Source organism: Martes martes, assembly GCF_963455335.1.
Source record: "Martes martes genome assembly, chromosome: 10".
NCBI classification, from domain to species: domain Eukaryota; kingdom Metazoa; phylum Chordata; class Mammalia; order Carnivora; family Mustelidae; genus Martes; species Martes martes.
The window spans coordinates 110,680,850-110,696,419 of record NC_137898.1 but is presented as its reverse complement, the minus strand read 5'-3'; the positions used below and the strand labels follow the sequence as shown (position 1 = coordinate 110,696,419).

General features: G+C 40.8%; 1 protein-coding gene across 3 annotated transcripts in view; it reads left to right on the top strand.

Moving 5' to 3' along the window:
• The window catches only part of CUL5 (cullin 5), a 91,164-nt gene that overhangs the window by 23,495 nt on the left and 52,099 nt on the right, over nucleotides 1-15,570 (top strand). For all 3 annotated transcript variants that reach the window (XM_080816860.1, XM_080816862.1, XM_080816861.1), the window contains exon 3: nucleotides 14,752-14,851. In XM_080816860.1, the coding sequence (XP_080672986.1) occupies nucleotides 14,752-14,851 (100 nt within the window). The remainder of the gene's footprint in view (nucleotides 1-14,751; nucleotides 14,852-15,570) is intronic.

Sequence of the window (15,570 nt, the reverse complement as noted above, 5' to 3'; positions counted from 1 at the left end):
TCTGGAGCCATCTGGAAGTGATGCAGGTGGTCCAGACAGAATCCAGGATATTTGCAGTTGACAGCTCCACAAAGGGTGCTGAAGCCTGCAGCGCCTTCAGGTCCAAGTGCTGTTCACTGAGCATATGCTTGCTTGAGTTCAGCACAGCTTATGTTGAGCTGGAAACAGCCAGTAACAGACAGTATCAGGTTTCAGCTCAGAGTCAGATCCAGGCAAATAAGATTTGTGAATTCAGGAGTCTAAAAAAGAGAGCATCTTTTCTTCTGCAGCCGTAAAGCTGAGCTGGCTACAGACATTCTTGTTCCAAGTCCAAATTGACTCACTCAAGAGCATGCACATCAGGCTAGAAAATCATCAGCCTCTAAGGGTCAGATATCTGATTTTGCAGGAACTCGGTGGCAACTAAGAACTGCTTTTTAAAACTCCAAAAGTGTATTTCTGTCTAAAGATTTCCTTTGTTTCTATGTTGTCTCCCTTTTCTCAGACATACCAATAGGTAAAAATAATGCCTTTACAGAGACATTTTCTGTTCCAATATTCAAACACTTTAAATTCCAGTCCCCTCACCAGCAGCTTAAAGCACGGAAGTTGTGTCTGCTAGTGTTTTGGGGGGGACAGCCTTTGTTGCTAGCTACCATCCTGGTAGCATTTATGAAAGTACAAGCATATAACATTTTACATCTTTTTTGATCATACATCCAGATGCCAAAGGCACAAAATACAAAACCATCTTTTAAACCTCTCCTTTCTTTCCATTATAGATTTATTCAAACCCCTAACAGCATTGACAACATTAATGCTAGAGTTGCTGGGAGATCCTGGCTGGTATGCAAGGAGCCTGGAAGAATTGCTTCAGTAGCAGCCTTCGGGCTGAGGAAACAGCTGGAGTGGTTTCCTTTCCCTGCAAGCACCCCACCCCCAGCATTTTCTCCCTTGGTTTATCTAAAGCTTTCTCCAGGATCTCACTTAACTATTATTTCTTCATGGCTGGGGGCAGGGGTGGTGGAGAATAATGCCAGCATTTGACGTTTTTGGTTCACTCATAGCTTAACTTTGGGCCTTTTCTCTTCCCAGTTGGAGGCAAGAATAAAACCAGAGGTGTTAGCCAGGCTGTGCTTTTTCTCCTGTCACTCGAGTCAGTCAGCATGGCTGAAAGCAGCCCGGGGACTGAGCAAGCCCACTCTCTGGGGATTAGAGCTATTGTTTTCAGCTTTCCTAGGTAACTCTTCTTTCTTAAAACACATGCGCTCAGCTCCCGTTTTGTAGCATGGATGACTTTCTAGCCACCCAGACAGCAAAGGTTCATTGTCTAGTCACTTCATCACTTCGTACTCTCACCATGTTTCAGTGAGTCCCAGCTGGTCTAGTGAATCCCACTTCTGACACCAGTTGCATCAGCAGTCTCATGACCACCTCGAGGTTCGGTGATTGCTGGGAATACTCACAGGACTCAGACATAGTCGTATTCATGGCTGTGATTTATTACAGTAAAATGCAACAAAGATGTGGGTGGCAGATCCAGGGGAAACCAGGTCCATGTTCCCAAGGATCCTCTCCCATTGGAGTTACACAGGAGACACTTAGTTCTCTAGCAGCTGATGGTGACAGTACGGGTGAAAGTCTTTCTACAGGGAAGCGCATTAAAAACAAGTGTCCAGGTTTTAACTCAGCTGTTGCATAGATAGCCTCTGCCTGACATGAACTGAAGTCCCAGACTCCTAGATGACAAGCAGGAGTCCAATGTAAATCAGCTTGTATTTAGGCACAATGAGCGATTCTCAGCAGGAAACAGTGAGAACCTTTGCAAAATCCACATTGCCAGATACCAGTCAAGCGCCAGCCTTACCAGCACGTCTTCCTGAGGATAGCCATCGCAGACCTGCTCTAACTTTTCTGTGTATGCTTTAGTGGAATTCTTTGTCAGCTGTTCTCATTTTTTCTCGTTATCGCATAATAAAAATATAATTTCCTAAATAGTATAGAACTTGTTGCATAATATTAACTTATATGCATGATTCTGTCTTTTGAAAAATTAAAGTTCATTAAATAGCTAAGCCCTTTTAGAAATACATAGCATTCATGTATACTATTTTTCTTAAATTATTTGATTAAACTATTTTATGAATAATCTGTTGACTGTGATGGGGTTTTGTTTTGTTTCTGTCAATTTGTGATGATTATATAATTTATCATCTAGAATGATGCTTGTTTTCTGTGCACTCCTGACTGGGGGAAGTATAGTATGATGGTGTTCCCTGCTTATAATGCATTTCTAAGCAGAAATAGTCAGTACCTTTGTACTTGCTCTAGTTATTGGTCTCATCACATCATTTTTAAAAATCCTTGATCTCCTTGGAGTTATCCAAGGCAGATCAATATGTAGTCCTTTTGGATTAAAGGATTCTTGGATATCTTAACATGGTATCACCAAAATTGCAAGACCTACATTAATTAAGACCCTTTGAGTTTTAGGGCTGCTTGAGTGGTTTAGTTGGTTGAGTGTCCAACTCTTGGTTTTCGTTCAGGTCATGATCTCATGGTTGTGAAATTGAGCCCCATATTGGGCTCTGTGCTCAGTGGGGAGTCTGCTTCCCCCCTCTCCCTCTCCCTTTGCCCCTCCCCCCATGCATACACTCTCTCTAAAATAAATCTTTAAAAAATAGATTGTAAGAAAAACCCTTCAAATTTTAGCCTGTTTGATTATGTAAATTAATAATATTTAGGTTGCTTATATCTTTCTAAATTTGAGGTACTAAAATATTGTTATTAAACTCCATTGACTATTTGCTTCTTTTTTATCTCAAATCCTTAATTCTCAATAAGAGTGTCTAGCATACTGCTAGACATAGCATAGCTAGCATACTGCTAGCATTGTCTAGCATACTGTGGGATGTTTATCACCTCTGGCCTTCACCCTCAGACACTCTAGTAGTGGACACTCCCAGTACACCCCCACCCCTCATTAGTGAAATAAACAGACAAACAAAAGCTCTGGTACCTTTCCAAGTGAGCTTCTGTGGGGATGGTATGTCCCTCAGTTGAGAACTACTCCTCTAGATCCATATTTGGTTTGACTCTGGTTAGTGAAATTGAAGCCAGAATTAAATCACAAATCATTTTCAACTTGTGAGACCTTATTTTTATTTTTATTTTGTTTATGTATTTATTTTAAGTAGGCTCACACCCAGTCTGGAGCCTGCCATGGGGCTTGAACTCATGCTCCTGTGATCAAGTCCTGAGCTGAGATCACAGAGTTGGGCATTAACTGACTGAGCCACCCAGGCACCCCAAGACCTTATTTTTTAAGAAAATTCATCTTCACTATATATATATATATTTTTAAGATTTTATTTATTTGAGAGAGAGATCGTGTGCATGAGTGGTGGAGGGGCAAAGGGACAAGCAGACTCCCTGCTGAGTGAGGAGCCCAATGCGGGGCTCAGTCCCATGACCTGAGCCGAAGGCAGATGTTTAACCAATTGAGCCACCCAGGTGCCCTTTTAGCATAAATTATCTTAAAAGATATTTTTCTTGTGGGTGCGTGGGTGGTGCACTCAGTTGACTATCTAACTCTTGGTTTTGGCTCAGGTCATGATCCCAGGGTCCTGGGATGGAGTCCAGGTCGGACTCTGCACTCTGGGGAGTCTGCTTGAGAATTCTCTGTCTCTCTCTCTCTCTCGCCCTCTGCCCATCCCCCTGCTCACACATACTCTTTTTCTTTTTCTTTTTCTTTTTTTTTTAAAGATTTTATTTATTTATTTGACAGGCAGAGATCATAAGTAGACAGACAGAGAGGGGGAAGCAGGCTCCCTGCTAAGCAGAGAGCCCGATGCGGGGCTCGATCTCAGGATGCTGAGATCATGACCTGAGCCAAAGGCAGAGGCTTCAACCCACTGAGCCACCCAGGCGCCCCCATACTCTCTTTTTCTATAAAATAAATAAATAAATCTAAAAAACATTACTAAAAAAGCTGTTTTTCTTGTTCCTGAGTTGGTTTTCTCCTCTTTTGTCTGCCTCATCTCCATTATGTAAGCGGACTTATTGTTGTGTACACCTTAAATGGTGCTTTTTTTCAGAGTTTGATGTTTTTCTTTTACCTGTGTTCTCCTATCTACAGAAGCAATCCCGATTATTCTGAGCCAAACTTCTAGACTTCAAAGGTCTCTTGTTGTTTCTATGTGTCTGTCTCTTAACTTCTGTAAGTACTCCATATTTAGAATGACAAAAATGTATTGTTCATACTTCAAACCAAAAATCTGAAAGCTACCATCAACTTCCTGTTTTCTTCCTCCCTCATATTCAGTTGATTCCTGGGTTTCATGGGTTTTATTAAATATCTCTTGAATTGGCCTTCTTTCTATCCCATCGTCTTCCCCTGCCACCATTTCTCTGAATGATTACAGTAGTCTTCTGCCTCCCTGTCTTTGTTGTGTCTCCACGTATCGTTTGTCCATTGCTGCATGACAGATTACTGTCAAGGTTAGCAGCTTGAAACACTGTTAGAGGGTCAGGAAGCCCGATGGGCCCATCTAGCCCAGGGTCTCTCGTGAGCTTGCAGTGAAGCTGAGCAGCGGGTGTAGGCCTAGACTCAGGCAGGGCTGAGTGAGCTTTCCAGTTGCTCACAGGAGTGTTGGCCGGGGTCAGTTCTTCCCTAGCTGCTCAGTTCCTCACCATGTGTGTCCCTCCTTGAAGCAGTTTACATGTGGCAGCGTGCTGTCTCCAGAGGGAGAGGGGGCCTCCCAAGACATAGCTCAGGGTTTCTGCCATAGTTTTGGTAGTGACAAACCACCACGTGTGTCATGTTTTATTACTCAGACAGGTGCTTGTACACTGTAGGAGGGAACGGTACACGGGTATGAACACCAGGAAACCGGGGTCATCGAGGACCATCTTAGAGGCTGTACCTCAGAGTTAGAGGAAATAAATGATGCAGGGTTTAGAAAGAACTCTTGAAAAACTCCAGTTTATGGCATAGAGCTTACATTGAAAATGAAAGTCAAGCTAAAGAAGAGATCTTTGAAATACTGGATGAAGGGGTAGAACAGAAAGAAGACCAAATCAGTGATTTGAAAAATAAAACCAGAGTTCTCCCTAGATGTAGAGCAAGAACAAGGTATGGGAGATAAAATAGAAATAAAGAGATAGGGAAGGTAGATCTAGAATTGGGTAAACATGTACCAGAAGGAGAGAACAGAAATAGCAGAGGAGAAGATATAGTCCAAAAATACGAGGTGGAAACTCCCCGGTGGAAACTCTTGTCCCTTCTCACCCATCTCCTCAAGTCTTAATATTGAAAGTGCTAGAAAATATGCTGAGATATGTCCTTAGGGAGTTTCAGAATTCCAAGGATAAAGAAAATACCCTAGTTTTCTTGCAGTGAAGAAAAACAGTTCACTCTCAAAACAAAGCAGACTGTCTTCAGCACTTTTCGTTGGCCAAATTGGATGTAGGAGGTTGATGAAACATTTTCTTAAATATTTGAAGGGAAGTTATCCCAATCCTAGTAGTCTCCAGTTAAGTTTGTAATCAAGTTTAAGACAACATAAGTGTATTTTCAGATACGTAAGGATTTAGAAGATCTAAGGATCCTGCAGGAATGAAATGTATCCTTTCTTCTGTTACCAACATTGGTCATTAAGAAATTGAGTGTTGTTAAGCTTGACGGAAGGAGGTGCTCCTAAACTAGGAATCCTGACCTTAAGGTGAATGTAAGCAGAAAATGGTCTGTTTGGATGGACACGATCCATCCCAAACTCTAAGAAAGTGGAAACCAAACATTTTAGCTGATAAAAATTGTTCCACAGAAACCAGCTATGAAGCAGAACACCAACACAGTGCTCCCAACTGAGTGTAGTAGCCTCATACAACCATTTAGGGTAATTTAAGAAATCTTGAATCAAAAATTCAAAAGCTAAGGAGAGAAACCAACAAAAGTAGGAGGAAATAAAATGAAAATTGACCTCAAAAAACAAATAGGAAAAGTCAAAATCATGTTAGAAATTAATAATCTCAGTAGGTGAAAAAAAAACAGAGATGAATATTTCTTAAAGGGCACCTGGGTGGCTCAGTGGGTTAAAGCCTCTGCCTTCGGCTCAGGTCATGATCCCAGAGTCCTGAGATCGAGCCCTCCATCGGGCTCTCTGCTCAGCCGGGAGCCTGCTTCCTACTCTCTCTATGCCTGCCTTTCTGCCTACTTGAGATCTCTGTCAAATAAATAAATTTTAAAAATCTTTAAAAAAAATTGTGCTTTTTTTTTTTTTTGAAGTTTTTATTTATTTATTTGACAGAGAGAGACACAGTGAGAGAGGGAACACAAGCAGGGGGAGTGGGAGAAGGAGAAGCAGACCTCCCGCCGAGCAGGGAGCCTGATGTGGGGCTCGATCCTAGGACCCTGGGATCATGACTTGAGCCGAAGGCAGACGCTCAACGACTGAGCCACCCAGGCCCCCAAAATAACCGGCTTTAATAAGTATTATATAATGTATATGAGGCTTGGAAAAGCAGGACTGACTGGAATCAGGGATTCTAATATCTTCTGGATGTTCTTCATCTCATTTTTGTTTCTCTGACTATAGCCTGGCTCTCTGTGTTCATACCTTTAGAGCTTCATAATGAGAAGGCAAAGAAAGGGCCTTTACTTGTGCAGGTCTGGTTTGAAAAATCCCAGGGCACAGCTCTCTAAGGCCTACCCCCTTAACGCAGTCAGTGTGGTCTGGGGGTAATATGATTGGTTTAGCTTGTGTCAGGTACCTACACCTATTAATAGAACATGGAAGGGGGTGTGAGCAAATAAAAATAGTACAACTCCTTCGACAGGGTTAGATACTCCCCATTTTGTATGTTTCCACCATAACATATCTCCATATGATAGACTATATCACTATTGTCTATTTATTTGTTATGTCTGTTTTCTACATCAGACTATATGTTCTTACATTAGAGCCTGAACACCGGTACTACATTTTTTTAAATTTTTTTAATTTTTTTATAAACATATAATGTAGTATTAGCCCTAGGGGTACAGGTCTGTGAATCGCCAGGCTTACACACTTTACAACATTCACCATAGCACATACCCTCCCCAATGTCCATAACCCCACCACCCTCTTCCTACACTCCTCCCCCTGGCCCCCCTCAGTTTGTTTCATAACATTAAGAGTCTCTTTTGGTTTGTCTCCCTCCTGATCCCATCTTGTTTCATTTATTCTTTTCCTACCCCCCAACCCCCCTCCCGTTGCATCTCCACTTCTTCATATCAGGAAGATCATATGATAGTTGTCTTTCTCCAATTGACTTATTTCGCTAAGCATAATACCCTCTAGTTCCATCCACATCATCGCAAATGGCAAGATTTCATTTCTTTTGATGGCTGCATGGTATTCCATTGTATATATATACCACATCTTCTTTATCCATTCATCTGTTGATGGACATCTAGGTTCTTTCCATAGTTTGGCTATTGTGGACATTGCTGCTATGAACATTTGGGTGCGCGTGCCCCTCTGTTAAGTCATTTGCAGGTGTTCCAGCAGTAGACATCATCCCAATAGTGATACGTTGGAACCTTCTACTTAAAATTGGGACTAAGACAAAGAGTCTATTCTCACACTTCGTTTCTTTTTCCCCTAGATTTTGAAATTTGTTGCCATGCTATTATAAGTAGTATATTTATATTGTATATGTGGATATATCTTGCTATTTCATCCCTAATCCTACCATTTTTCTTTAATCTGTTCTTTAAGGAGCTGATCCATTTTATTGGTCTTTTCATATAAGCAAGTTTAAAAAATTACTTTGATAAGACACATCATATCAAAACTTGTTCGATCCACATAAGCAGGGCTTAGGTATTAAGGAGTTTATAGCCTTTACTGCATATGTTAGAAGAAAGAGGTTCAAAGTCAGTGATCTGAGTGCTCATTTCAAGAAATGAGGACAAAGCTAGCTAGCTGGCACATTAAAACTAAGTAAAGTACAAGGAAGGAAAGACAGTAGCCAAAATTGATAAAATCCAAAATGATTGTACAACAGAGAAAAGGAAAAGGCAAACATGACTTCTTTGGGAAGAATAATATTCAATTTATTTTCATTCAAATCCATAATTTGCCTTTTTTTTTTTTTAAAGTGGGCTCCAAGCTGGGCGTAGAGCCCAGTGCAGGGCTTGAACTCAAAACCCGGAGATCAAGACATGAGCTGAGATCAAGAATCAGACACTTAACTGACTTAGCAAACCGGGCGCCCCCATAATTTGTTTCTTTATTAATGTCTTCTTTCTGGTTACTTTGAATTTTTTTTTTTTTGTTTCTTTTAAGATGAATTCTTAGTTCTTTTATCTTTTTGTTCCAAGCAAAAGCATTCAGGGCTATCCATATTTTTTCTTAATACTGCTTTTATTGTTACCACAGGTTTTACAGTATGAAATGTTTTCCTTTTTGTTGCCCTCTCGATTGTTGGGAAATTGTTTTGTGTTGTTTTACCCATGCATTATCTAGGGACTTAATTTCTAATAATGATGTCTTCTTTGATCACTTATTTATTTATGGATTATGATCAAGAGAAATAGCCTGTAAAAATTTCTTTAAAAATTTTATATGGGTGCATATGCTCTTAGGAGAAAAACTGTCTTTTTAATTTTTTTTTATTTTTTACTTTTTAAAAAGATTTTATTTATTTATTAAAGAGAGCATGCATGAGCAGGGGCAGCGGGAGAGGTAGAAGCAGACTCCCTGCTGAGCAGGGCACCTAACAAAGACGCAGGACTTGATCCTGGGGCCTTGGGACTGTGCCCTGAGCCGAAGGCAAACGCTTAATCCCCTGAGCCACCTAGGGGTCTCTATTGATTGTATTTTTTTTTTCTTTCTTTTTTTTTTTAAATTTTTTATTTCTTTTCAGTGTAACAGTATTCATTGTTTTTTCACCACACCCAGTGCTCCATGCAATCCTATTGATTGTATTTTTAAATTCCTCTTTGTCCTTAATTTTTTTTTGTCTAGCTTTTCAGATGGCAAGAGATCTTGGGGTAGACACTGCTGACTAACACCCATTCCTGGCTTTATGTGCCTTGTGTACTTTCTGTGCGACTGTGTACTGTAATATTCACTTCTTCGGCATCCCTTGCTGTTTTGTCACCATGTGACACAGTCCCAACACATAGGTTTACAGGAGGGCTTCTGAGATAGGTTTTGCTTTTCAGATGAATTAAACTAATGTGCCTGGCGCAGTCCTCCTTTTAGAGGCTAACGTGCTAAAGTGGCAGAGTGGGGAGAGACGCATGCTTTTCTCAGTTTCTTCCTTCCCAGACACTAGTCGCTGCCTACCTCTAGACTTCTGGTTTTTTAAATTTTTTTTTTAAATCTTTTCTTTTTTTTTTTTTTTTTCTTTTAAAGATTTTATTTATTTGACAGACAGAGATCACAAATAGGCACAGAGGCAGGCAGGGAGGGAGGGGGAAGCAGGCTCCCTGCTGAACAGAGAGCCCGATGTGGGGCTCGATCCCAGGACCCTGGGATCATGACCTGAGCTGAAGGCAGAGGCTTTAACCACTGAGCCACCCAGGCACCCCTAGACTTCTGGTTATTTAAGAAAATAACATAATAGTTGGAGCCTCTGCTAATTGAATTTCATGTTTTAGCTAAATGCATCCTAACTGATACAAGTGAAGATGTTTCAAGTATTCTGTTATATTTGTATTAAGTTCTTTCATTCCTAATTATTAATGTAACACAGAAGTAATGTAAATAGTTGGATCTATCTTCATAGGTAATGCTTTTTATCATTACATAATATTTCTTTTTTCTTTTAACCTTAAGTTAAAAGTAACTTAACCTAAGTTCTTTTAACCTTAAGTTCCTCCTCGGATGATACTTGTATTGTCATCCTGCTTTAGTTTGGTTTGTGTTTGCTTAGTATCTCTTAAGACACACTGTCTTTTTTTCTTTTTAATTGCACATTACATAAAATGTACCACTTTAACCAATTCAGTGGCATTTTACAATTTATTGGCATTGAGTACATTCACAGTATAGTGCCAGCATCATCATTGTCCATCTTTTGGAATGTCTGCATCGTCCCACACGGAAGATCTAAGCTCTTTGCCACTGTGAGTTTGTCTATTCTAGGTACCTCGTATAAGTGGTCCTTTTGATGGACATATTGTCTTTTAATAGGATAATTTATTGAGCTCATATTTAATGCTACAACTGATTTTCTTGTTTTATTACTTCTCTAGCTTTATCACTTAGTAGATATTCTTGTTTCTTCTTTTTTTGTTTTTGTTTTTTTGTTAATCTGAAAGTTCACTTCCATTAGTGGTTACGTTCCTTTTTCTCACTCTGCATCAGAGGCATATTTGCCTCTGATGTTACTGATGATATTTGCCTCTGATGTTACTCTGATGATGAGTGTTACTATTACTCAAAAGCAAAATACCTGTTTTTTTTAACCAGGGTTACACTTTTCTCTTTTACCTTCTTTGTACCCTTCTTTGTACCCAACCCTTCTCTCTATTGCCTTAAAACCTTTGAAAAGCCATGGGGTGCCTGGGTAGCTCAGTGGGTTAAGCCTCTGCCTTCGGCTCAGGTCATGGTCCCGGGGTCCTGGGATCCAGCCCTGCATCAGGCTCTCTGCTCAGCAGGGAGCCTGCTTCCTCCTCTCTCTCTGCCTGCCTCTCTGCCTACTTGTGATCTCTGTCTCTTAAATTAAAAAAATAAAAAATTAAAAATTAAAAAAAAAAAACCACCTTTGAAAAACCTTTACTTTTTTGCTTTCCCACCCTCCCCCCTCCCTGATTTTTCTAATATAGCTAAGTAGTTAAAAAGAAATTCGCTTACAACATGTTCTTTTTTAAAAAAGCACTTTGGTTGGGGTGACTCAGTTGATTTAGCATCTGCCTTTGGCTCAGGTCATCTCAGCGTCCTGGGATCAAGCCCCGCCTTAGGCTCCCTGCTCAGTGGGGAGCCTGCTTCTCCTTCTGCCTGCTCCCCCCACCCAGCTCCTGCTTGCTTGCTTGCTCCCTCTCATGCTCTCTCTCTCAAATAAATAAAATCTTTAAAAAAAAAATAAAAGCACTTTGGTCATATATTCCAAGGGAATGTATTTTTAACCATTCAGATTTAATTTCATACATTTATTGCTTGCTATTACTCCTTCCCTTTATATTAAAATGCCATTTGATATAACAGATTAAGTACAGGACCTAGAACTACATGCACCTATCATGGGTAAATACCAGAAGCAATGTTGAGTGAAAAAATCACTCGAAAAAACTATTATTTGATACAATTTCTTTCTTTCTTTAATTTTTCTTAAGAGAGGGAGAAGGGAGGAGAGGTAGAGAAAGAATCCTTTTCTTTTTTTTTTCCCCTTTAAACATTTTATTTATTTGACAGAGCACACTCAGGGGGAATGGCAGGGAGAGGGAGAAGCAAGCTCCCCGCAGAGCAGGGAGCCCGAAGCAGCTTTGATCCCAGGGATCCCAGGACCTTGAGATCATGACCTGAACCCAAGGCAGAGGCTTAACCCACTGAGCCACTGAGGTGCCCACCAGGCAAGAGAGAATCTTAACCAGACTCCACACCCATCTCAAGAGTCGGACGCTTTCCAAGTGAGCCACCCAGTCACCCATGTTAGATACAATTTCTGTGAAGTTCAGAAATTCTCATAGTCCGTTGTAAAACTTGAAAAATAGTAACAGGTTCAGTCTACTTCTGGGGAGGGTGGAAGAGAGTAGAATCAGGGAGAGGAGCACAGAGGTATTACCATAGGGTGTTTATTAACCCGTTACCGTGGGGTATTACCGTCATCTGTTCCTCAGGTATGTTATTATAAAATGTTTCAAAATGTGTGTGAAGATTGACCAGGAGACTTGACAAGGTCTTTTTTGTGTGATGGTGAGTAGTATTGTGTTTTGAATAAGATTGAGTGTAGTGAGGGCATTCTTTCCCGATGTAGCAACACCTCGGAGTACCTGGAGGTTGAGAAAAGGGGGCTGGAGATGTGCTAAGTCACTCACGACTGTAACTCCCCAGGGGGATTGATCCCGCGTTCTCCACCACGCCGTGCCCTCTTGCCTTACGGGATTCAGGCCGCCTTTTAACCCTTCTGACATGCATACCCAGCGGTACTTGAAGTGTGGCATGGCTTCCAGGGTGGCCCTATTTCAGAGTGGCATCAGACTCCTCTGCTGCATGACTTTTGCCCCAAAACCCCCGGTAACAGCATTACCAGGTTTTCTTAGAACGGCCTGACGCTCTTCATACCCGCCGTCCTTTCTGTTCTGCCCTACGGCGATGAGACTGGTTTTGTGGCTTCTCACAGTACACCTCCCATTTTCCCTCACCTCCATTTCCCTCCATAAATCTCTTGCCTGTCTAATCCCCTCCGCTTCTGGCGAGCCCTACACGGACCTGAGTCACTCTGCAAAGTGCTTGCCACGTGGTGAGTGGTCAGTGCCTGTGGTGGGGGGGGGTGTTTGTTTGTTGTTTGTTTTAAGATTTTATTTATGTGAGAGAGCGCATGAGAGGGGAGAAGGTCAGAGGGAGAAGCAGACTCCCCATGCAGCTGGGAGGCTGATGCGGGGCTCGATCCCAGGACTCCAGGATCATGACCTGAGCTGAAGGCAGTCGCTTAACCCACTGAGCCACCCAGGCGCCCGGCCTGTGTTTGTTAAAGTGAGAGGTGGTGGTGATGGGGACTCTGATAGTCGTAGTGGATACCCATGTCCAAACTGGAGAGACGTTTAGGGGATGGACACAGCAGGACCGTGACTGAATGTGGTGCTGGGCGGGGGAAGGGTTAGTGTGCTCCATTTCTTGCTTACCGCTCCGCATTTCACACGCAGAGCACGCCCATTTGCTTGTATTCACTGCCAGCGGCACGGCGATCCATAGTTGTGTACTCATGCTCCTGCTTCTTCATAACATCTCCTTCCCCCACGCCCTCATACCTTTGCCTGGCAAACTCCTGCTTGTTCTTGGAGATGAAGCTCAGGGAACCTCCCCTTTCCCTCACTGCCTCTCAGCCTTTCCCTTCAGCTCTCACCCTGCCTGGGTTCCAGAACTATCTTGTGTTTCTGTGCATGGGAGCTGTACACTGAATTACAGGCAGCCTGTTTTTGTGTCGTGTTCTTCTTCTAACCTCTGGTTCTTCTTCTAACCTCTGGATTCCTTTAGTCATGAGCTGAGATTGCAGGGGTGTCCGCTGCCTGCTATGTAGTTTACTCACAGGTTGGTGGGAAGCCATTGGAGCTTTTATACAGAGAACCAATAGGATGTGATTCGTTTCAGAGCCTCACTTTGGCTACTGTTTGTGGAAAGGTTGGTTTGGAGAAGTGCAGGAGTAAATTTGGGGAAATGGTTTTGTGAGTCCCACGTGCCCGGCTCCTTTGGACGCCAGCCGAGCTGTCCCAGTTCCACCGCATACTAGCTTTGTAACTTAGGAATGTTCCTTAATCTTTATTTGCCTCAGTCTCCCCATCTGTAAAATGGTGATAAAAACAGTACTCCCTTCAGAGTTGTGGTGAAGGTTAAATGAATTAAAACAGCTTAGAATACGGGACGCCTGGGTGGCTCAGTCGGTTGGGCCGCTGCCTTTGGCTCAGGTCGTGATCTCAGAGTCCTGGGATTGAGTCCCACATCGGGTTCCTTGCTCGGCAGGGAGCCTGCTTCTCTCTCTGCCTCTGCCTGCCACTCTGTCTGCTTGTGTGCTCGCTCTCTCTCTGACAAATAAATAAATAAAATCTTAAAAAAAACCCACAATAGCTCAGAATAGTAACTGGCACATAGTAAGCAATCACACGTTATGTATTGTGTTGTTATTCAGCAAATATTTGTGTTTGCTGCATACTAGGCAGTGAGCAGAGATACCACTCTTAAGCTGAAAGTTCACTTTAACCAGAGACAAAAGCAAGTTCAAATGAATAGTATGCAGACAGAACTTTGAGTTACAACCATGTCCCTGAGAATCCGGACTTAAACTATTTAGCTGTTGTTACAATGTTACGATTCCAGAGATCTCATTTTGATTTCTTTGGCGTTTTTTTATAGCAGGGGTCCCATTAGGTACTGCATGAATCACTGGGGATCTTTTTTTTAATAAAAGCATCCTCGATAATAATCCTTTAGTTAGGAGTTCACCTACTCTGTAACTTGGTAATTAAGAAATTAATTTTTGAACATGTTGTATTACTGTTAAATAAATATCTATACTGTCAACTCCATAAGTTCAGAGGTTTTCTATCTCAGTTTAGGAAAGCTTTTGTTTTTGTTTTGTGTTTTAAATAAAGGAGATACAGTAGTAACTCATATATAAATATAACAGATATATGGGGGAAGTTAAGAGATTTGCTGATATTTAAATGACTGATTCTTTTTAAAGAGAATAGTTTACATATGTTGTAAAAAATTAAAATAATGTAGAAATAAAATAATTTATACTTTACATGAGAAACTAATTGATAGTGGTTAACCATGGGGTGTGGGATTTAAAGATGGAAGGATGCTTTTATAATTAAAGATAAATAGTAAGTAGAGATTTAAGGAGGAAAATAACAACAAAGAAAGTAAAATACAAGTAGAAACAAATTTGTGTATTAGATAACTTAACAAAGAACTTGTGGTTCTTATGGATGGATTCTCCACCCTCAGCCGGGTGCAGCATGGTCCGTGGAAACTGTATTCCTACAGAACTTGCTGGGAGTTTTGTCTTTGTTCTTGGTCTAGTGTTCATTTCTGTTTACCTGCTTTATTTTTACAGGGATGTGCATGCGGTCTGTCTCTGGGATGATAAAGGTCCAGCAAAAATTCATCAGGCTTTAAAAGAAGATATTCTTGAGTTTATCAAGCAAGCACAGGCAGTAAGTTCTGTATCTTAGATTAAGTTTAAGATTTAGAGAATATCCTATTTTCTGCTGTAGGACTTCCAGAAATAATTTTAAAATATCACATTGACTTTTGACATTTGCTAATTAAATTTTTTTAAAGTTTATTTATTTAAGCAATCTCTACACCCAACATGGGACTGACTGAGTCACCCAGGTGCCCGTATTTTTTTCTTTTTGATGCAGTTGTAAATGGGATTGTTTATAAAATTTTGCTTTTTGATAGTTTAAGTGTATAGAAATGCAGGATTTTTGTATATTGATTTTGTATCATGCGTCTTTACTAAATTCATTTTTTCTCACAATTTTTTGGTAAACTCATCATGATTTTCTCTATCTTATGTTATCTGCAAATAATGATGGTTTCACTTTTTTTTTTTTTTTTTTTAATTTCTTCCTTTTTGACTTGGATGTCTTTTCTTTTTCTTGTCTGATTGCTATTCCAGTACTGTGTTGCATCAAAGTACTGGGAGTAGCATTCTTGTCCTGTTGCTGATCTTAGACTTTCATTTTAGCTGTGGTTTGTCATATATTGCTTTTATTATGTTGAGGTACATTTTCTTTATCCCACTTTTTAAGAGTTTTTATTGTAAATAGATGTTGCATTTTGTCAAATGCCCTTTCTGCATCTATTTGTGATGATCACATGCTTTTTTTACTTTGCTTTGTTGCTGTGGTGTTTGACATGGATTCGC